This window comes from Agaricus bisporus, assembly GCF_000300575.1.
Source record: "Agaricus bisporus var. bisporus H97 unplaced genomic scaffold AGABI2scaffold_7, whole genome shotgun sequence".
NCBI classification, from domain to species: domain Eukaryota; kingdom Fungi; phylum Basidiomycota; class Agaricomycetes; order Agaricales; family Agaricaceae; genus Agaricus; species Agaricus bisporus.
The window spans coordinates 2,059,308-2,080,542 of record NW_006267370.1 but is presented as its reverse complement, the minus strand read 5'-3'; the positions used below and the strand labels follow the sequence as shown (position 1 = coordinate 2,080,542).

The window sequence follows — 21,235 nt, the reverse complement described above, 5'->3', positions numbered from 1 at the left end:
GACTACGGAAATCATAGATCTTGCCGCCGCATGGCGCAAATCTGTCTTGATGCGTCACGACCGCCAAGTAGTGAAGGTCCTTCATCGTAAAGATGACGTCGACCGGGATCCATCCCATCAAACTACCTTGGACATGTGGCTAAACATTTGAATACATTCCTGTAATAGAGATCTAGGCCGTGTCTTTCCGCGGTTCTGGTTTGCCGGCTATTAGATTTCTTTAACGGGCTGATTGATAGGCTCTGCCGTCCTTTAGCGTTATTCTGTCCTACCTGGGTGAAGCCGGGTAAACCCTGGGTAAATCTACCCGGTGACGTGGGGACTTATGTCCTGTAATTCGTTATCGGTGCTAGTTCCGGGTGCTGGACAGTAACTCTTGTTTGGATGGAGTTTCGTCTTTAGTGATGAACGCAACCAATCATACGCCTCTTATGCAACCGCGTGCAGCTAGGGACGGGGATTTTTCTTATGTTTAGTTACTTTGTAATTAAGTCGTCTAGTTTATTACCTTGCGAGTGCTCTAATCTGTTTAGACGGACATTGCAATACACTTTCGCGGTAAGCCTTAATATATCCGACACTGGATTAACAACATACTAACCACGTGTGTACCCCTAACCCCTAACCGCTAACGGACCTAACCGTGTTTCTCACGCTCTGGGTTCTCAGGTTGGGAAGGGGTGTTTTTCCCACAGGTCACGTGTCGGCGCCAACTCGCTATATTAAGGTGCGCGCTTATCTATGTCATATGATAAGATAACTACTTTTAGAATTCACGCGTTCTGTCTTCCCTGGGAAGACAGCGCACCTCGTGCCGGAGCCAGGTGAGTTCTATCTATTCCGGTCCTTCATCCACTCTTTATATTGGTAGTTATTTTCGTATTGTACCTCGTTCTTTGGAAACGAGGCGAGTAGTCTGATCGACTTGTCAGATGCTCGATGTCCGAGGTCTTGGCCCTTATGACGTATGGCACCTGACGAGTCTTTAAAGACGAAAGGGCAGGCTCGGAGGTCCCCCCTCCCAGCCCTTGTGCCCCGTCGTCGAAACTACTCGCTTCGCTCGTAGTTTCTCCTCCGCCCCTAACCGCTAACGGACCTAACCGTGTTTCTCACGCTCTGGGTTCTCAGGTTGGGAAGGGGTGTTTTTCCCACAGGTCACGTGTCGGCGCCAACTCGCTATATTAAGGTGCGCGCTTATCTATGTCATATGATAAGATAACTACTTTTAGAATTCACGCGTTCTGTCTTCCCTGGGAAGACAGCGCACCTCGTGCCGGAGCCAGGTGAGTTCTATCTATTCCGGTCCTTCATCCACTCTTTATATTGGTAGTTATTTCTGTATTGTACCTCGTTTTTTGGAAGCGAGGCGAGTAGTCTGATCGGCTTGTCAGATGCTCGATGTCCGAGGTCTTGGCCCTTATGACGTATGGCACCTGACGAGTCTTTAAAGACGAAAGGGCAGGCTCGGAGGTCCCCCCTCCCAGCCCTTGTGCCCCGTCGTCGAAACTACTCGCTTCGCTCGTAGTTTCTCCTCCGCCCCTAACCACCTGAAGTCCTTCTCTATTCATCCCAACTTCATCACCAGGTCCATCTTCACCACCTATATCCTCCTCATCATCATCGTTATTCCAGTCTGGCTTCAAAGTTTCTTGATCATACAGATCCTTGTTTGACCTCTGGGGCTGAGCTGAACTAGCAAGAGTTCTAGCCTTGTCTAGCTCATCTGTCTCATCTGGGACTCTCTGAGTAGTGGGAGATACCCTAGAGGCAGGTTGGTGCTGATTTCGAAGGCCGGATATGTTTTTTCTGGGCTTCTTCTTTGGGGGCATGGAGGGTGAAGGCTGATGATAGATCATTATATAGCGGGTCAATTTCTCGGTCAAATCATTTCTAACTTTCTATGTAGACTCGTTCAAGTAAAAGGAAGCGATTGGCAAAGTTTTAGAATTTTCCTATTGGTTTTAGGGTCGTGCCAAATTTTTTAGTATATTGTACTAAATGCCAGATTGTGGGCCAACGTCTCGACATAAAAATTTGAAAATATTTATTCAAGAAGCTATTAAAGTATCCTACAGCTGTGCGGGGTTTCGAGTAAATCGTATACATGAAAAAAAACTAGTCGAGTTTGAGAGTCCTCGACTGTAACCCGTGTAAAAGAGCTTAGTCGTGTATAGATGGCGAAATTTTGACACCTTGATGCGTTCCATACGGCACGACCTTATCCGTCATTTTACCGAAGCAAATATACAAGATCGTTTGCTATTTCTTTAACTGAGGAAAACTTGTATGGGGCCTTGATTTAAGCGATTCTTTATTGTTAGAAAAAAAAAACACTTCGACTCATCTCAGGGAGGCTCCCATATCAAAGACATTTTGATTTCGAAGTTCGAATCGGAACAGGATGGATACGTTGCAGCGGCCGTCACCGGTCACCGCAATAGATCAATTCAAAGGAATTGCAGCGTCGATGCTGGTGTAAAAATTAAGCCGGTTACATCTTTCAAAGCTGGGGTAGGCAGAGAAACGTTCAAAATGTGATTGACCGCGAGATCGATCGTTCCCAAGATGCTTATATATGTGATTCTAGAGCTCTTGGAATGACGGTGAACTAGTCTACACTTTCGGCCAAGTGTCCAGCCTAGGTATTTTGCCAATTGTAACGATCCTTGCCCCTGGAATAGATTTCGAATCCTACACCAAAGCTCGTTATCAACCTGGTCATGGCAGTACGATGTGGTGTTGATAATGACGCACCAACACCGGAAGGCATGTTCCAGAATATGAATTTGAACGCCCAATCAAGAAAGTAAGTATAGAGAACACGAACAGGAACGGGAACGTACCAATAGTATTGAGTGCGCCCATTTGCTTTACAACGCCGCTTTTGTCATCATCCCACCATTGAACTTAAGTAAAGCGCTCTGGTACACTCGGCGGCCCTACACAGACCCTAGCTGTCGGATCCGTCAGAGGTAAAACGCCCCCAAAACCAGTCATTAGCGTATATGCTCGTAGTGCGGTTGAAACAGATCTGGGTAGAAGTCGTGAGGTTGTCAAGTTGGTAGGTGGTAAGAGTATAGGAAGTGGTGGTTGTAGTGGAAGAAGGTGGGGGGATTATGGAGAATTGGGCTGTGGTAGTAGTGGCGGGGCAGAGGCTGCTGACGGAAATGAACTTGGCGAGGGAGGGCTGGGCAAAGCGGGAGGAATTCGACACAAGCTTGTTGCCTTCACGAGGTAGTGGAGGGTATCCTGCGAGTTACGAGGGGCTTCGAGTTGACCCATGGCGGTGGTGATGTCGTCCGCCGCTCAGCAACAGCTCTTGTTCTCATCCCGAGCAGACTACCATGCATCACAAAGAGTTTCGATCTCAAATCGGAACGAGACGGATGATATGTTGTAACAGCTGTTACCGGTCACTGAAACAGATCAATTTAATGGAATTGGTGCGTTGACATGTAAAAATCAACGCCAGTTATATTAGTCAACGGTATGAGGGCAGGGATAGGCAGAGAACTATTCAAGATGTGATTGACCCAAGGTCAATCGTTCACAAGGTGCTGTATATATGTGTTTCTCCGGTGGGTAATGGAGCTGGGAGAGGGAGAAAGGGATGGTAATGGGGCTATACTCGTCGTCGGTGTCGTCGGCATTGTCTGCGATGCCGGTGATGCCTCTCCATTAGCGACGGAGCTTCTCGTAGGCATCAGGGTAGACGACGTCAGCAGCGATGGAACACAAGCATCGGTGGAGGGCTCGGAGCCTCTGAGCTCTCTGCGGTGAATGGGGCGGTGTTTTCTGTCGACGCTGGGCTGGTTCACCATTGAAATTCATTCCCCATGGTAAATAATGTCACACCCATTATCCTAGATTCAGTTTATAAATCTGTGGCAGCGAGAGAACAATGAGCACTATGCCGCGTACCTGAATGCCAATAACCCTTTCTTCATCCATCAAGACCCCGCTATATACAAAGCTATGGGTCGTCTTGCTTCTTTTAAAAGGCAAGCGCCCATATACGTCATCCAGGAAGCAACGTCCAGAGTCATCCAACCTCGAGTCCTCGTCAATTAAAATTTCTTCATCCCTCTCGTCAACCCAATCTTCATCTTCATCTTCGTCTCCGTCTCCGTCTCCGTCTCCGTCTTCAATTTCAGTTCCTGAGCGTGAATTGGAGTGTTCTTGGATGGCCGAAACCCTCGCCACCTCCACTTGATTGAAATCAAGCATTGTAATTGACTCCAAGAGAAAGTCGGAATCAGAGCCACCCATCTCTGGAAACAAAGCACACTTTTGTCCCGAAGTCGTCGTTATCCATTCAGTGGAATAATCGTCAGCCGGTAGCCATCTGCAGACATCTCTTCCCCAGTCATCGTATGGAACAGGTCTGGGGTTTTCGTGATATGAAATAAAGTCTTCAAACCGATTGAGGCATTCTACAAGGGAGCTGCGATGAACGAAGAGAAAGAAATAGCGGGTATCTTGTATGATATGAAGGAAATCATGGAATTCCCGCGAACGGATACGCATTTTGAAGATGGCTATAGCGCGGTAGGGATCAGGATGAAATGGCTTTGGTGAATAACGGAAGCCGCTGGTCGGACTAGGCTCGGCCCGACATTCGATAGTATCGATGCCAACGTTATCCTCTGGACAGAGCGGCGGGAGCGCTAATTTGAAGAAAGGCTGGCTGGGCGCATCAGACCGCCCTTTCGGGACACGCCAGTATTCCAGGGTCCCGTTGGAATGAGGAGTCAGGAAAATGTCTTGGGTTATGAAAATCAGGCCTGAATAAGTCTGATACGGCGCTCTGAAGCTCTAAAGAAAAGGTAAGAGAGTTACTATAGCAAATATAAGTGTGCTGGATTACCATTTTGAGGGCACCATGTTTCCAGTCATAGATAAAAATACGATCGTCGGGTCTATGATGACTGTCGCTGTACGCGAGAATAAGGACCAAGTTGTTCCCAACGATCTCGATCCCAACTGTAGGGCGACCCCAGTCCACCTCCACCTGCATTACTGATATTACCGGTCGTTGGGCTTCCGGGTGAGGTAGTGCTGTCGAAACTTGATAGAAATGTAGACGAATGTCGGAAAGATATCGGAAAGACGTCATTTGCTCATCGTCATGAGGTTGTCTTCAGAATGAGATCCAATGAGACGACTTCGAATATTGCTGATACAAACTACGCACATGGTTATAACCGCGAGAAGGTCATTCTCATACACACTCAAGCCCATATCAATGATCGTATACTCCATACGAATTTCTTTCCCCCTCCACTCAATTTCTTCGTAGTTTGGAAAGTCGGCTTTGTCGGGAAGGTACATATAATGAAGAGATTTTCGTCGAGGACCTCCGAGGAGGTAGATACCTCCGGTCAGATCGTAGATACCGGATACCACAAAAGGAATTTTGAATCGTTTCCTTACTCGAGCATCGATGCCTTTGGAGCGATTTCGTTTTTCGAGTAAAGCCAATCGTTCGTTGGTCGACAATGAGGAGTGAGGATTGTCCACGTATTCCGATAAAAGGAGCTGGACGAGGTATCGAATTTCAACCGATTCCGATATGAGGCTGTGGATGTAGTGATTGACTTGCTTGCATACAATGATCGATTTGAGAGGGAGAAGAAGAATTACTTGGGTCAGTATCTCTGGCGGGATATGCAGCAGCATGGGCGTTGGTGGAAAAAGGTGGTACGATTATCTAAGCACACACAAGTTGGCGGTATTCCTCGAGAAATAAATTATTCAGGGGCACAACTCGGGCCAGAAATACTCAGAATCTCTTCAAATAATCTACCAGTCTCACATGCGTCTCTTGTGCATTCTCCAGTATATTCTCCGTCGTCATCGCGAGCCACAATTCCGAAATACGGGCTGTGAGGGCATGGAACGTAGTGATCCTGAATATATTTAGTTCTACCAGAAGTCTTCAAACAGGCCCTTCACTACTACCTCGTCAACTCCTCCGGCCTTGGTCCTTCCGATATTTCGTCCACATTGGAAAACTGGGGTGCTCGTGGCGTGACATACGATAGAGATTCGGTTTGGGCAAGTCTGACAATATATCTGTGGCGAGAGAATCCTGTTGACCCCACGGGTTGATTGAGTACCGCGGACAGACAAGGTGACAGCGGCAGATGATGATTTAAAGCAGAATCTGCGACGATCCTCTTCAAAGCGCGACATCCCACAAACCAGCCATCCCGACTACCTTAAGCTGTCCGACATCGATGAACGTGTAGGTTCTTCAGGTACTGTTAAAGGGAGCTCACTTCCATCGATCGTCGATAGCACGGCCTCGACGTTGTTCAACGCCTTGCATAGCGACATCAGCTGTCGATAGGTCGACCAGTAGAAGCCCGCCGCGCAGGTAATGACGCAGGAGTGGTACCCGGACGCGACGCCCCACTTGAGGACTTAATGTCCCTGAGTCGATCTGTCTTCTCTCCGCGTAATCGCCCATTCTCCCCCTCAATTCTTTCTGCCCGACGAGTAGCTCAGTCGAAGGGTTCGTGTTCGACCCGGCTTTCTGTTACAACTGGACTCTGGAGCAAGAGGTTGTTAACCTCTTGCCGTTTATTGAGCTCTGAAAGGAAGTAAAAATTTGAGAAACAAAGTAAAGTTCAAATATACGTACGGTCGATATAGACAGCGAAGTATCCGACCATTCTCAGACCTCGCTTTCGCCCTTGCTCTGCTTGGCTGATATCTTGAGGCCACCCTTCAAATCACCGAGCGGGTTCTTCTGAACGCCAACCGCGGTCAATGATTGAGTGATGTTAAAGGAGGTCACGAAATGACGGTGACGATTTTGACACAGGCGCTGGAGTTGCAATAATAGCATGACTAGCAGAGGATAGAGCGGTTGGAGACAATTAGCATGAATGGTATTGTATCTTGGAGTTCCAAGGAGGCGAAGGCGGCCGAAATTCAACAGAAACTAGGTGAAGGCGGAAGGGGCGCTAGCGAAAGATGTTTGTCCGTTGGGGATACGGTGGTCTGCAAAAAGCAAGTTGAAGTGACCCGGAGCTTTGGCTTCCTCACTTCTCCTGTTGCTCGAAGCTATAACATGGAAATGTCACGATGATTCATTCAAGTAAGCGTGGGAACGTGATCATTGACGTGTAAAACATATCAGAATGGCGTAGCCACACCCAGAAACCACGACCATGGTTGCGCCGTCGTACCCAAAGGCTCGCCGGCGGCTCGTAGGCCAGCCTCTTCTCTATGCCATCTCCATGTTTGCCAGTCTCGGTGTATTTCTTGTGAGTAGTCGTTTCCGCTCAGCGCCCAGTCGCCTGACAAGACCCGCGTAGTTTGGTTACGACCAAGGGTCAGTCAATTCTTTCTCAACTTTTGACTATGATTTACCTGTCGACTTTTCAGCGTCATGTCCGGCATAATCACTGGTCCCCACTTCAATAATTTCTTTGCTCGACCAAACGCGCTTCAGGTTGGAACGATGGTCGCCGTCCTCGAAATTGGTGCTTTCGGTGAGCTCCCTCGTCTCTCCCTGCACGGAATATCACCTTGAGACTGTGCCCTACAGTAACTTCAATCGCTGCTGGCCGTATTGGTGATATCATCGGTCGAAAAGGAACGCTCTTCGTTGGTGCGGTCATTTTCAGCATCGGAGGTGTCATCCAGACATTTACCTTCGGTTTCTGGACTATGGTACTTGGCCGTGTCGTTAGTGGCTGCGGTGTGGGCCTCCTATCGTGCGTCTCATGCTTCTTTCTGTCCTCCCCCCCTTCTCCACTCACTTCTCCTTTCATAGCACCATTGTGCCTATCTACCAAAGTGAAATATCTCCCCCCAACCATGCAAGTCCTCATTGGCGGCCGCCGTATCCAGAAATCTGATATCTTAGATAGCGAGGTGCTTTAGCGTGTGCAGAGTTTACTGGAAATGTCTTTGGCTATGCGTTTTCTGTTGTACGTCTCTTTTCCCCTAGGTCAACTGTTGATCGAGTTAACTTTTCTACGCAGTGGACGGATTATTTTTGCTCATTCATCGACTCCGACTTTTCATGGAGGATACCTCTCTTCTTTCAGTGTATCATCGGCGTTATTCTAGCATTGGGCTCCCTAGTAATGCCTGAAAGCCCAAGGTCCGCGTCGCAACTAACACCAAGGTGTTTTGCTTACCTCCGATTTAGGTGGTTAATTGACAACAGTCGAAACGAGGATGGCTTGCGAGTGATAGCCGATCTTCATGGTGGAGATCTCGACAATGAAAAGGCCGTTTTAGAATTCGAGGAGATTAGGGAAAAGGTTCTCCAAGAGGTGAGCCTCTTCTTACGTCTTCCTTTCTCGTTACGGTCCTAAATCATTCTGACTAGCGCGAATCTGGAGTCGAGAGAACATACAGAATGATGTGGCGGAAATACAAACAACGCGTTCTCCTTGCAATGTCTTCCCAAGCTTTCGCGCAGCTCGTAAGTCACCTTACTTTCCATATCGACATCTTTACAAACTTGAGTATGATCAGAACGGTATCAATGGTATGTCAATCATAAATAAGCAGTAATTTGAGTTGCCTGACATTCGGGTCCGCCAGTGATATCATACTATGCTCGTGAGTGCTGTCATAACATCTGGAAGCCTCCTTACCTATTCATCTCGATTCAGCTCGTGTCTTTGAAGGTAGTTCTTTATCTTTCGTGCGATTGTTTGATGGTTGACGCTCCTCAAGAGGCCGGCTGGGTTGGTCGTGATGCCATTCTAATGACAGGCATCAACGCCATCGTTTATCTTCTGAGCACGCTTCCACCGTAAGACCCTCAAGTTGCTCTCTTACGTTTTGCTGATCATTTCAACGGCTATAGATGGATACTTGTGGACCGATGGGGCCGTCGCCCGATTCTATTATCCGGAGCCGCCATAGTTCGTGACTTAATTCTAGCGTGAATCGGATTCTAACAGCAGGCTACAGATGAGCTTGTCGTTATTTGCCACAGGATACTGGATATTTTTGAATAAATCCTGGACACCAAACGCGGTCGTAGTCTCGGTAGTGCTCTTCAACGCTGCTTTTGGTTACAGCTGGGGCCCTATTCCGTGGTTATACCCGCCAGAGGTTAGTCCTACATTCGAGAAATACCCGTAACCGATCTTCATGTCTCCATAGATTATGCCTCTCACCGTACGGGCGAAAGGTGTTTCGCTTTCGACCGCTACAAACTGGGCGTTCAATTTTTTCGTTGGTGAAGCGACACCTTACCTTCAAGAACATATCGAATATAGATTGTATTACATGCATGGGTTTTATTGTATATGTAGTTTTATCCTTGGTAAGTCCCACCGTTATAGATCTTCACCTCGTGCCATCTAACTAGTCGTCTTCCAGTCTATTTCCGTATGTCAACCGCTCACTCCCATGTTGACATAGTCACTGACCTCATTTTTCGAAGTGTATCCTGAAACTAAAGGTGTTCCACTCGAAGAAATGGACCAAGTGTTTGGTGAACGTGAGTCGTTCTCTCTTATCTGGGCGTACAAAGATGGCTTAGTACTATCGTCTAGAACCTTTCCGAGATCATATCCCATTACGCGCGTCAATGGAAACATCACCTACGTCAGACGAACGAAGATACCCACCAAAACCACTCGTCCTTCCAAATCGCAAACGAGGCTGGTTCTCGAGACTGTTACGAAGGGCTCCAAGTCATGGTAGAGAGACGCCTGAATATAGGACCCTATCCGGAGTTGCAGATGATGAAGAGGAGCTAAGACAATTTAAAGTGGACGATGACGATGAAGAGGAGCCAGAAGAGTATGAAATGGTTGGAGGACACAAACACTATGGAGGGAGTGGTGGTAGCCATTCTCAAGACCGAAGCTGACGTTTGACGTTCGAATTTTGAGGTTGGAGGTTTTCCGGGACTGACTGTGACTTTTTTAATCTAATCCACAAGCATTTATCTTAGTCTGAATATGCAACTCTGCTGTCGCATGCAGTATTCTACCCTGTCGTTTGCTATTGTAAATATTAGATGCAATATAAAGTATTAATCTACTTCTTCAACTTGCCGCAAGCATGTATATATCGTGTTTCAAAATCGTTTCTGGGCGCCAAGTCCGCCGGTTTGTTCTTGGTAGTAAGTTATCGAACCGTTGTAATACAATGTTAATGAAGGGGTATGATGAAATCTAGGGTCCAATCTGGCCAAGCGTTGGCGGTGACAACGGCGATGGGCTTGATACATATTGTTAGCCTTTGAAGTGGAAGAGGAAAACTCGTCGTTGACTGACTTAAATAAAAGTTAGACGGGCGGACTGGGGGGTCGTTTGCACTGCTTTAGAGGCATGCAAACATGTGCCCTTGCCTTGAGCCAGACGCAATCTCAACAGCGTTGTATCTTCGAGTACTATAGGCGGACGCCAAAGATGACCGGATGACCTCTGGATACAGTGCAGCGTGAACCCAAGGACATGCTATGGCATTCAAAATAAAATTCCTGGACCTACCGCGGCCGGTCTCGACGTGTCAATTTGGAACCGCATTCCAGTGGCTTCTTCTTCGGCTAGGTTTATCTTCGTAATTTTTTCCATCCTTTATCTGAACTAAAAAATGTCCTTGAAGCTCTACCCACCATTCATTCACCTTTCCGAATGGCGTCGCTCCGAGTTAACGGACACTGGACTGGGCATCAAGCTTCGAAAAGCTTCTACATCCAGGATTAGGATAAAAACGATGTAACTAATAATCAGTACGTGAACACTGAATGTCGCACGACACACCAGCGCTTCAGCAATGCTAAGAGATTGAAGGACTACGCAGAATATTTGGTACATCTGTCAAAAAAAATCGATATCTGGCAGCCACTAGCTTGTTCGAGAAAGGAAAACGTCGATTGGGATCCAATCGAATTGATGGATCAGGGTCGATTGAACTGGAACGCCAACAAAACGAGAACAACAATTGCTTTTGTTTCGTTAAGAGTATTTCGATTGTTCCATGGCAGGGATGAAAAACAACAATAATTCTCATCCGATACACTCGGCACCGCGCATGCTGCCAGACTTCTGTCCTGGGTTAGGAAGCTGATCAATTGACCTGCATAAGGTTGCCCTTATGGAACAGAGCTCACGAAGGCAGCACCGTGAACTTCGTGAGTGTCTGACGCCCCAAGGCCTCATATATGACACAAATTTATCATACTAATGTATCACGCATGTGCTTGAAGCTGCAAATATTGACATTCCCCTTCTTAATACGCCGTAGCAATGCAATGCCAAACTCAGGTTGTTTGAATACGGGTCCGTATTCGGAATCTCACGACGTTAAATTGCTCCACTCTTTGATAGATTTGTATACAAAAGTTGAAATTACTCGTGTCGACACGCAATGTCAATTGTCTGCAGGGGCTTACATAGAAAGGCAGACCTTCGGGAATGACAGCGGCGAAATTGTGATAAGGACCGCGTCGCGGTTCACTGCATGAGAAAAAATCAATAATTTTAGCCGCGAGAGTTTCGATGTACTTGAGCTATGTTTTCCAAGGAGACAAAGGCATACATGAAACGCTATGAGAATAGGACAGGGCGCAAGGCTTCTGAGAGCATTAAGGGGAACATATACGTATCTTAGGGTCGGTTGCACTTCTAGTGTATGTTCTTAGCCTGGGCACTACTGGTGGCCTATGTTAGAAAAAAGTTGACAGCCACCGTGGAGTGTGAATCTGCTCGATGTGGCGAATCAAAATACTAGACCATGATATTGATAGGTCTCTCCAACGTCACCACATCTCAACCGATGTTTTTCAATTTGATGATGCCACGAGACTAGTGGTCAAACCGTGCATGTGGCAATACTCCCGAGGTATCTACGCAGTGAGAAACGCGCACCAAAGACCTGATTCTTGTATGTTTGGGCGGTGACGCACGTTCTCTGGTTCATAGAATGAAAATACCTTGTTTCGCAACTGGGTGGTTGCTTGACAATCCACAGCCGAACTGCGGCGAAAGAGCAATTGAGATGCCAATCGACGTCGAGGCTCGAGATTAGTATCCAGCTCCTGTACGAGATCAGGGGAGGGTATAGCGTTCGACCGGTTATCTCCGGAATTTTAAACGCTGGTTCGCTTCCCTTCCCCAACGTAAGAAGACCACTCGTCATAACCATTCACGGAACCGTTGCAGCAGCTCTGAAATAAGTACAAGGGAAAGAACGAGACAAAAGGACATATAAATATCATATCTCGTCGCCATTTGTTGCCACCGACACGAGGTCCCCTGAGCGACTATCAATCAAATCATGGGGTGGGAAAGGGAATTTCAACCCGGGTGCAGACTCCTGGTAGCCCGATATCGACCCTCAATATATATTTTCTTCAAATGGAAAGCAAATAATTCGCCGCGGAAGTCTTGCGCGCCCTGAGTGATCTGTCTGAAAAGAACGCGATTCCCGTGTGAGTAGGGGAGATTTTTTCCCTCGCTCCTTTCGCCTTTCAGCCAAATAGCGGGGATCGTTCTTTACTTTAGACTCGAGCGTCAGGGTATGTATCACCTTTTGACCTTTCTTCCCATTCACACTCGAATACTCCTCCGTTTACAGAATTAACGCTGTATTCTGTCATCGGTTCTACCGATTCAACACACTCGTTTAATAATTTATCACAAAAGCTTACCGACCATCGAAATCATCTATTGTCTATATCATCTCAAAATCGTCTAAACAATGCCCACATTCGTTGCGCGTCAACAGCCGCATCGTGGGATGGTGCGTCGTTCCAATCCCACTCGACGTGAACCTGGCCTGCTCGATTCCATCGTGGACCCGATCGTATCTGATGTGGTGGACCCCGTCGTAAACAAAGTTGCCAGTTCCGTTGTGGACCCTGTCGTGAATAGCGTCGTCAAACCCATCGCGACTCCTCTCTTAAAGGTCGCGTCTTCCGTCGTAGCGCCCATTGTAGCGCCCCTAACCCAGGGCGGAAACTCTGCACCAACTCAGGCGTCCCAGCCTCCTCCGCCCGCCAATACACCGCCGCCTGCGACGGCTCCGCCAGGTGGTTCATCAGGGGGTGGAAGTGGAAATGGTAATGGTAATGGTAATAGTGGGGGAGGGAACAACGGAAGTGAGCACTCTGGAGGAAATGAGAATGGAAATAGTGGAGGAAGTGGGAACGGAAACAGCGGAGGAGGCGGGAGTGGAAGTAGTGGAGGAAACGGAGGCGGTAGCGGGACAGGAGGTGGTAGTGAGAGTGGTAATGGTAATGGTAATGGAGGCGGTACTGGAGATGATAATGGGAGTGGAAGTGAAGCTGGCCCTGTGAACAACAGCAGCAACGGAGGCGTCCCTGGGAGCGGTAACGACAACTCCGAAGGCGTAAGCGGGACAGGTTCAGGTCAAACACCTACCGATACAGGCGACTCAGCCGCATCGTCCGGGTCCGACTTCCATACTACCGGCGGAAACGTACCTGCGAACGCAGGTGGCGACCCAAACGTAGCTGCTCCAGATGGTAGCACCAGTGGGCACGGAGACGGTTCTGTGACTGACTCTACGGCTTTTAATCCTGGCCCAAGTGGAAGCGGAGGGAATGGAAATAACGGGAACGGTGTGGAAGGTGGGAGCACCGATGGGGCTGGTGGTATGAGTGGGCAGAAGGGTGGGTTGTCGGGAGGGGCAATCGCTGGAATCGTTGTCGGCGTCCTCTTGGCTGTTGCGATCGTCTTGATCCTAATGGTCCGTCGCCAGCGTAAACGTAGCAAGGCACGCCAACAACAGTCGTGGTTTGCTCGGAACGGGGCCTCACCGGTTTACAACGATGGTGCGCAGTTTGATACGGTCGTCGGACACAATGGTGTAAGGAGGAGTGTGAGGAGTAGCTTTGAAACGACGGTGGATCACAGTCAGACTCCTAGGCTGGAGTTGGATTTCGAACAAGTTCCAGACTTGCCTCCCATGGCACAGTTGCGAGGGGACCCCGTGCTGGTCAACTTGGACACGGCAGCTATTGGTCTCCAGGACGCAGTTACGAGTCGGAATTCACCGACTATGTCGAGACGGTTCTCAATCGCGACTGTGACGAGCAGCATTGGGGATGGTGATGGAAGCCAATGGCTCACCGTCAATCCGAGAATGGGAGGTGGTCAGAATTCACCGATGTCCGTTCGTCTATCGTCACCTGTCGAAGCTTTCGCTTTTCCCAGGCCGCCCACTGATGTGAGTGGGAGCGATTATAGTTCGTTGACTATCGCATCTCCTAGTGCGAAGTCTGGGATTCAAGAAATGCCCAGCTTGCCGGTTCCTAGTCTTGCAGTAAATCCGTTCGACGATCCCAGCCCTTCGGTAGCCAGCGCTTCTGCCGGTAAAGCACGGAAGATTCCCAAACCTATTGACGTCGTTGCCGCCAACCCGTTCGCGGATCCGTCGCCCAATCTTCCGATAGAGCCAAACACGCCCAGTGCAGTCCATCCCGAGTTCCAAGTGGTGGAGATGATAAGGAGACCTTTTGTTCCGACTCTGTCGGATGAAGTAATGGTCGAAGTTGGAGACAAAGTGAAGATATTGCAGATGTTTGACGACGGTTGGTCGTTGGTGGAAAAGAACCCGGTATTGTCTATGGATTCGAAGGAGACAGATAAGTCGCCCCAGGTAGGGCTGATTCCCATTGACTGTCTGCGTAGCGTTGGACTTGATGTAAATGAGTTTATTGCCTCCAAACGGGTCAGCAGCTATTCGGAGAAGAGTAGCAGAAGGGACACGCTTGATCCTGGTACTAATAGTGCTGGCGGGGTGGCGTTTTAGAGCGACTTGTGTTATTTTCGACTATGTTTGTTGTTATACTCTGTTGTTTGTTAACTACGTTGTTTGTAAATATCACAAACATTTTCTGTGCTTATCTCCCGACCAAAAAATGGCAGAACACGACTTGTCGAAACGAATTATCGCGTACTTGGACAGGCATCTCTCGTTTCCGCTGCTCACCCACCTCGTAGAGACCCACCTGTTTCCTGCAGAGCAGGTCACCCAGGCCCAGTATGAACTCGCCAGGGGAACAAACATGTTTGACTACGCCGTAACCCTCTTCCAGCAAATTCACCCCGATCAGCAAGTTCCACCAGGTGCGTTGCTTCATCAATTGGTTGGGATCACTTTTTCACTCATTTTGAATCCAGAATTCGAGGAAAAAAAGCAAAACGCGGTCTCGACCCACGAACGATTGCAGCAAGAAGCTCTCGCTGTGCTCAACGTCATCGAGAACCCTGATGTTGCCCAGGCCCTGCGCCAGGACAAGAACCAAAACCTTCAGTTTTTGAAGGATAACTATAACGTATGTCGAGCCACTCCTCCGTCGGGTCAACCATCTATACACTGACCCATGTCAGCTCACTCTCGCACAAATCACTGCACTCTACAATTTTGGCCAGTTCCAATACTCGTATGGCAACTACAGTGGCGCTGCAGACTATCTATACCATTTCCGCGTTCTTTCAACCGACGCCGACCTCACAACCTCTGCTCATTGGGGCAAACTTGCCTCGGACATCCTTACCGGCAAGTGGGATACGGCGCTGGAAGAATTGAATACCCTTCGTGATCTCATCGATTCCCGTTCTTCGGCATCTATATTGGCCGCAGCCGCTGCAGCTACTGCCTCTGGTGCATCTCACGATAAGGCTGAACCCGCTTTGGTCCAGCTCCACTCTAGAACCTGGTTGGTTCACTGGTCGCTCTTCATTCATTTCAATCACGCTCAAGGACGAACCTTGCTTCTTGAAACATTCCTTGCTCCCACATACCTCAACACCATTCAAACCGCCTGCCCTTGGATTCTTCGATACCTCACCGCTGCGGCGATCTTGTCCAGAAAAGTTTCTTCCACATCTTCAGCTTCAAACCCCGTTTCATCGCGGGTACGCAACGCGATCAGGGAAATAGTCAAGGTAATCCAACTAGAGGAATATCAGTATTCCGACCCCGTCACCGCTTTTTTGAAGGAGCTCTATGTCGAGTTCGACTTTGAGGCGGCGCAGCAAGAATTGAAGAAAGCCGAGGAGGTAGTGAAGAATGACTTCTTTTTGGGTGACTTTCGAGAAGAATTTTTGGATAACGCGAGATATTTGATCAGCGAGGCCTACTGCCGTATCCATCAGAGAATTGATATAAGGTAATCCGGTGGTTCTCAAATTACGCCGTTGTCTCTAAAACAGTCTTTTTCACAGGGATCTCTCAGAGCGGTTGAACTTGTCCCCGGATGAAGGCGAAAAATGGATCGTCAATTTGATCAGAGGAACGAGGATGGGTGCCGACGCTAAGATTGATCTGGAGAAGGTATGTGTCTTCGTCTTGTATAAATTAAATCCATCCCAATACCACACCTAGAACATGATTGAAATAAATCGACCTGCACTTCCAGTATATCAATCTGTCATTGAAAAAACTCGGGGGCTTGCTCTTCGTACCCAAGCCCTTGGAGCCGCAATATCCCGTTCCGGCCAGAATCATTCCCAGTCACAACAACAGCAGCCTCAACGGGACGGTGGTGAGACCAAGCTGGAGGGTCAACAACCTATTGTTGTGAATTGAATCCATCAAGTTGGAAACGTTAAGGTCGGCATGAGGAATGGAACGATTGTTATCTCCAACGTCATCAGTGCCGCTGTGACACCTGAAATGTATTTATTTGGGAGCTGTGGCTGTGATGTACATCCCGCTGTAGACTACTTTTCAATCTTCCACGCCACTTTCTTTCTTCGGGTTATTCATATACCCTTCTGTGCGGACTTGGGCGTGGTGCTGTCTTCGATAAGTAAAATTATTCGTCAAGGATGCTACTTTGTCTACTTGGGTAGGTAAAAAATAATCAGAGTCTTGATACGAGCCTTGATAACGCGGTTTGTATGTTACAAATATCAAACATGTTGTACGTTATATGAAGCTCCAAAAAAATGGAACTTCTATGTGACTTCTGCAGTGATGGTGATTTTTCCTGGCCAAGCGGTATAACCAATGATGTTACGGAATTTTTAGGTGCTAGCCGACAACTGGCCCTATAAAGTTATTCGACTACATACGACCCTTCTGTGCCTCCATTCTACCCCTTTCTCTCATCATCCCCCTTCCAACTCCTACACCTGGTGCTCGTCCGCCTTGTTGTTATGCCAAAATTCTCGAACACGGTTATCCGTCTTTTCAAGAGAGTGTCTGAACAAGTACGTCACATCGTTCTATGAAATACTAAGAAAGCTTCTAATTTGGAGTTTGTTCACCCTCTTCTTCCTCGTTATTTCCCGTGTTGTGTGCTCTTTCGATTCGTAGGGTGGCCTATTGAGTGGCCAGGATCCCACAGCTGTTAACCTTGAAGATCCTATTCGTTTATGGATCATTCAAGTTGGTGAGCTTCATTGAATAGATCTGTGTACTAGTTTTTTCCATGATTAACGCCGAGTGTTGCAGGGATCATCGTATGTACAGCCAGTCTTCTCTCACTGCCGTTGAGGAAGCTGCGTCAGCCCAAAGTCATTGCTGAAGTGCTTGGGGGCATCATCCTCGGTAAGAACCATCCTTGTGATTGAAATCAACGGTTCTCACATTACCATATAGGTCCAACTGCCTTCGGTTAGCAGCCTCGTTTCGTCATGCCTAGCTATTCTTGTTATTCATTTTCCCCACTCTGTTATATCCAGGTCGCATCCCAGGCTTCACACAACATATCTTTCCCGAAGAATCAAAGCCATTTCTCGACCTCGTTGCTACAATTGGTCTATGTCTTTTTCTGTTTCTCGTTGGGCTCGAAATCGACATTGGCGTCATCAAGCGGAATGCCAAGCTGTCCGCGGCAGTCGCCCTAGCAGGGATGGCCCTTCCATTCGGGTTCGGGGCCGCCCTCTCGGTGCCAATTTACAGCCGATTTATCGATCAGAACGTCGAATTTACGCATTTTATGTTGTTCACGGGCGTTGCCTACTCTATCACGGCTTTCCCAGTCTTGTGTCGTATCTTGACCGAGCTGAAGCTATTGGATACAACTGTGGGAATTATAGTCCTGTCTGCTGGGGTTGGAAATGACATCGGTAAGCTTTTTTACTCATTGATAACGGCATGCAAGAATGACGACATGTTGACTTCTTTTCATTTCAAGTTGGCTGGACACTGCTTGCGCTTAGTGTCGCCCTTGTCAATGCGGGGTCCGGGCTCACAGCTCTATACATTCTCTTGACCTGTGTAGCATTTGCTGTCTTTCTTCTCATCCCAGGCAAGGTGGCCTTCAGATGGCTAGCAAGGGTGACCGGATCCAGTACGCTTCTTCTATTACACGGTCTTATCCTTTTGTGTACTCAATACTTCGGTCTTCATTAGTTGAAAACGGCCCGTCAGTCATGTTCATGACTTTAACGGTGATGGTGATGTTGGGCTCATCCTTCTTCACCGATATCATTGGTGTGCACCCTATCTTTGGTACGGCTTTATATTCACTACGTGTAACACGAATATTAATGATTTGCCTATTAATGATCTACCACGTTGTAGGAGCATTCCTTACAGGCCTTATCGTGCCGCGTGAAGGGGGTCTTACCATTGCACTTACAGAGAAGCTCGAGGATATGGTTACCATTATTTTCTTGCCTCTGGTACGTACTTCATCATTTAGTTTTGCCTTTGTCGTCTCACCCTTTTTCAGTACTTCACGATTTCCGGTCTTTCCACCGATCTGGGACAACTGAACAATGGTATGCTTTTCCTCCACGTTGTCGTGTACGAAGAGTTTAACTATCTTTCCTAAGGTGTCACTTGGGGTTTCACCATTGCGATCATGGCGCTCGCGTTCACTGGAAAATTCGGTGGCTGTACTCTGGCTGCTCATTATGCAGCCCGATTCAATTGGAGAGAATCGGCCACCATCGGATCATTAATGAGTTGCAAAGGGTACGTATCCTCTCATTCAACCTTATGTCCCACGTTGTGCTAAATGTCTCAAGTCTTGTGGAGTTGATCGTCCTTAACGTCGGTCTTCAAGCTGATATCCTCTCTACTCGTGTTTTCTCTATGTTTGTCCTTGAAGCTCTCGTTTTGACTTTTATGACGACACCACTCGTAACGGTGCTCTATCCTCCGGAATATCGCACGCGCATTGCCAGACCTGGTGTCAACACGAACAAAGCCTCAGGTGATCCGGAAAGTGGCGGCCAGAAGTCGAAGAAAGGAAGGGTTGGTAAGAGGGAAAAGCAGAGTTCATCTCGGACAAGGCCTTCCGAGAGCGAGAAGTATGGGAAAGAAGAAAGAACACGGTTCACCGTTGTCCTGGATAGGATTGAACATCTTCCTGGAGCTATGGCTATTGCTCAGTTGCTTAATCCTCTTATCCAAGGCTTCGATGACGATCGGGACCTGGATTACGATATGGACACCAAGGAGACCAAGGAGAAGGCATCAACATTGAAATTGAACAGCATCCATCTGCAATCCCCTACGCCTTCTACCGAATCCTTGAGCGATGCCTCAATTTCCTCAAATTCTGATTCATGGCCAAGTCCCATCATAAACGCCCTCCGTCTCATCAAACTCACCGACCGTGTCTCAGCTGTCATGAAATCTCACGACATTCCTGCTCTACTCAACACCGATCCTCTTTTGAACATTTACCGTATGTTCGCATTATTGCAAGGTATCAATGTCACCGGTGACCTCGAAGTCGTACCCGAAGAAGGCATGGTTAATTCTACTTTGGAAAAGGCGGAAGCTTTCGATGCCGAAGTGATTGTTGTTCCATGGGCCCTGAATGTTACAAATAATGTTTTTGCAGGCGACACTTGGCAAGGTCCTACACAGGAGCAACCAAATACGCCTAAATCTGGGCTTACCCACAATCCGTTCGAAACGCTCTTCAGCATGTCATTAACCAAGGAGGGCAATAGTGAAGCGGTTCCTGTATCGCGCGCTGCTTCAAGTGCCCCTCGTCCTCACGGACACTGGTCGTTCACGTCAAACTCTTCTATCTCGCATTCCCATTTCATTCGTAGTATTTTTGCGCGGTCTGATGTTGACGTCGGATTGTACATTGATCAGAGTGGACCTATCGCTACTTCGACGAATGAGGGCGATATAGGCCGAATGAACGTTGCTCTCGGATTGCGGGGTGGGAAAGGACGAGGAAGAATACACGTGTTCTTGCCTTTCTTCGGAGGTCCTGATGACCGCCTCGCCTTGGAATTTGTGGTTGGGTTGTGTAGACGAAACGAGCGGCTCTCTGCAACAGTAGTCAGGCTGAGGAAGGTTGAAAATACAGCGATCGGGACCACGATGGTTGAAGGAACTTTACCCGGTGGAGACAAGATTTCGGGCGATAAAAACGAAGAAACTAATATGTTTACAGTAACCTCGGTGAGCAATCATTGCAACTATCTCGGGGAGTGATACTGACGGCGTTGAATAGAATATCAATAATTTCCCGGACACTGTGTATTGTCAACCGAACACAGAAGTTCGACTCCAATCTGAAACTGCCGACAATATCGTATGGGCAAAATATGCGACTCCCGCTACGTCGACGCCCTCAACCTCCAGTACTACCACTCCAAACATGGAACCAACGGTGGCGCTACCTACGAGAGTTACGTTTAAGGAGATCACTCACGATAAACCATTACATGCCGCTCTGAACGAAGCTTATGGTCTTCAAGGAAATAATTCAAAGACAAGACATACCGCAGGCGCTGGAGCGGGAGTTCTGATTGTCACCGGTCGTTCTCGACGATTGGCGGTAGAGAGCCATAAAGCCGAGATAAAGGAACTTATGCTGGCAGATGGAATGGGATCTAATGGAGAGGTTGTTGACTCTTCTGCTGTGCGAGAAGTGAAGAAAACGGTCGGTGAAGTTGGGAGTGCTTTTGTTGGGAAGGGTGTGGGCGTGGGTGTGTGGGTCCTGCAAGCTGCATTGGATGGAGAACGCTAGTTGATGATTACATTGCAATGTTTGATGACGATCTGGAGCCATTCTCTCATTTCACGATTTTATGAACTGTTACGCCTTACTACTGGTCTTCGATCAAGTTCATTTCCATTATACCAAGCTTATTCACATTTCTCTATTCTACTGACGCATGGCTGAATCGTGTCCACCAGTATCATAGTGTACGATACTTGAATAAAATGTATGTCTAGTCTCACAACTGAATGTATTGTTTGAACGTCACGCCTTAACTATGATGGTTCTCTGAGAACTGTCTGCACCTTACGAGAGAATTCTGAGATCTTCGGAACGGTCTTATTCATA

At 47.9% G+C, this 21,235-nt stretch overlaps 7 protein-coding genes across 7 annotated transcripts; 4 read left to right on the top strand and 3 right to left on the bottom strand.

Annotated features, from left to right (window-relative positions):
• Positions 1–1,307: 1,307 nt before the first annotated feature.
• Positions 1,308–1,829, bottom strand: AGABI2DRAFT_119828 (hypothetical protein; the record flags this gene model as incomplete). The annotated part of the gene is made up of 1 exon (XM_006462942.1): positions 1,308–1,829. The coding sequence occupies one exon, from the start codon at positions 1,827–1,829 to the stop codon at positions 1,308–1,310; it is 522 nt and encodes a 173-aa protein (XP_006463005.1).
• Positions 1,830–2,583: 754 nt separating this feature from the next.
• AGABI2DRAFT_186799 (hypothetical protein) lies at positions 2,584–5,684 on the bottom strand. The gene is made up of 7 exons (XM_006462941.1): positions 5,188–5,684; positions 4,840–5,119; positions 4,421–4,763; positions 3,922–4,384; positions 2,844–3,863; positions 2,755–2,794; positions 2,584–2,691 (listed from the first exon to the last, which is right to left on the bottom strand). The coding sequence occupies exons 1-5, from the start codon at positions 5,677–5,679 to the stop codon at positions 3,828–3,830; spliced, it is 1,614 nt and encodes a 537-aa protein (XP_006463004.1). The 5' UTR covers positions 5,680–5,684; the 3' UTR covers positions 2,584–2,691; positions 2,755–2,794; positions 2,844–3,827.
• A 213-nt stretch (positions 5,685–5,897) lies between these two features.
• Positions 5,898–6,490, bottom strand: AGABI2DRAFT_194046 (hypothetical protein). Its single transcript, XM_006462940.1, has 2 exons — positions 6,282–6,490; positions 5,898–6,226 (listed from the first exon to the last, which is right to left on the bottom strand). The coding sequence occupies exon 2, from the start codon at positions 6,193–6,195 to the stop codon at positions 5,926–5,928; it is 270 nt and encodes an 89-aa protein (XP_006463003.1). The 5' UTR covers positions 6,196–6,226; positions 6,282–6,490; the 3' UTR covers positions 5,898–5,925.
• A 688-nt stretch (positions 6,491–7,178) lies between these two features.
• Positions 7,179–10,031, top strand: AGABI2DRAFT_224708 (hypothetical protein; the record flags this gene model as incomplete). Its single annotated transcript, XM_006462939.1, has 18 exons — positions 7,179–7,274; positions 7,326–7,342; positions 7,396–7,502; positions 7,559–7,727; positions 7,787–7,832; positions 7,884–7,943; positions 7,998–8,119; positions 8,168–8,294; positions 8,351–8,446; positions 8,500–8,512; positions 8,569–8,586; positions 8,640–8,654; positions 8,704–8,782; positions 8,837–8,894; positions 8,944–9,087; positions 9,139–9,313; positions 9,422–9,478; positions 9,534–10,031. The coding sequence occupies 18 exons, from the start codon at positions 7,179–7,181 to the stop codon at positions 9,851–9,853; spliced, it is 1,719 nt and encodes a 572-aa protein (XP_006463002.1). The 3' UTR covers positions 9,854–10,031.
• Positions 10,032–13,018: 2,987 nt separating this feature from the next.
• On the top strand, positions 13,019–14,860 carry AGABI2DRAFT_194043 (hypothetical protein). The gene has a single exon (XM_006462938.1). It carries the CDS (start codon positions 13,609–13,611, stop codon positions 14,764–14,766), a length of 1,158 nt encoding a protein of 385 aa, XP_006463001.1. The 5' UTR covers positions 13,019–13,608; the 3' UTR covers positions 14,767–14,860.
• Positions 14,861–14,869: 9 nt separating this feature from the next.
• On the top strand, positions 14,870–16,803 carry AGABI2DRAFT_194041 (hypothetical protein). The gene is made up of 5 exons (XM_006462937.1): positions 14,870–15,083; positions 15,138–15,292; positions 15,348–16,129; positions 16,185–16,293; positions 16,345–16,803. The coding sequence occupies exons 1-5, from the start codon at positions 14,876–14,878 to the stop codon at positions 16,546–16,548; spliced, it is 1,458 nt and encodes a 485-aa protein (XP_006463000.1). The 5' UTR covers positions 14,870–14,875; the 3' UTR covers positions 16,549–16,803.
• A 317-nt stretch (positions 16,804–17,120) lies between these two features.
• Positions 17,121–21,158, top strand: AGABI2DRAFT_186795 (hypothetical protein; the record flags this gene model as incomplete). The annotated part of the gene is made up of 12 exons (XM_006462936.1): positions 17,121–17,174; positions 17,281–17,356; positions 17,419–17,514; positions 17,566–17,580; positions 17,649–18,035; positions 18,104–18,259; positions 18,322–18,420; positions 18,493–18,593; positions 18,644–18,692; positions 18,747–18,888; positions 18,942–20,343; positions 20,396–21,158. The coding sequence occupies 12 exons, from the start codon at positions 17,121–17,123 to the stop codon at positions 20,912–20,914; spliced, it is 3,096 nt and encodes a 1,031-aa protein (XP_006462999.1). The 3' UTR covers positions 20,915–21,158.
• Between the last annotated feature and the right edge of the window lie 77 nt (positions 21,159–21,235).

What these genes read in the sequence shown, in the direction of transcription:
- AGABI2DRAFT_186799 (XM_006462941.1), bottom strand. Translation starts at nt 5,679, where the DNA reads ATGCTGCTGCATATCCCGCCAGAGATACTGACCCAAGTAATTCTTCTT. An exon ending in CGGTTATAACCATGTGCGTA is followed by an intron (nt 5,120 to 5,187) that starts GTTTGTATCAGC and finishes CATGACGATGAG; the next exon opens with CAAATGACGTCTTTCCGATA. An exon ending in AAAGGGTTATTGGCATTCAG is followed by an intron (nt 3,864 to 3,921) that starts GTACGCGGCATA and finishes AACTGAATCTAG; the next exon opens with GATAATGGGTGTGACATTAT.
- AGABI2DRAFT_194046 (XM_006462940.1), bottom strand. Translation starts at nt 6,195, where the DNA reads ATGTCGCGCTTTGAAGAGGATCGTCGCAGATTCTGCTTTAAATCATCA.
- AGABI2DRAFT_194043 (XM_006462938.1), top strand. Translation starts at nt 13,609, where the DNA reads ATGAGTGGGCAGAAGGGTGGGTTGTCGGGAGGGGCAATCGCTGGAATC.
- AGABI2DRAFT_194041 (XM_006462937.1), top strand. Translation starts at nt 14,876, where the DNA reads ATGGCAGAACACGACTTGTCGAAACGAATTATCGCGTACTTGGACAGG. An exon ending in TTTTGAAGGATAACTATAAC is followed by an intron (nt 15,293 to 15,347) that starts GTATGTCGAGCC and finishes GACCCATGTCAG; the next exon opens with CTCACTCTCGCACAAATCAC. An exon ending in CATCAGAGAATTGATATAAG is followed by an intron (nt 16,130 to 16,184) that starts GTAATCCGGTGG and finishes TCTTTTTCACAG; the next exon opens with GGATCTCTCAGAGCGGTTGA.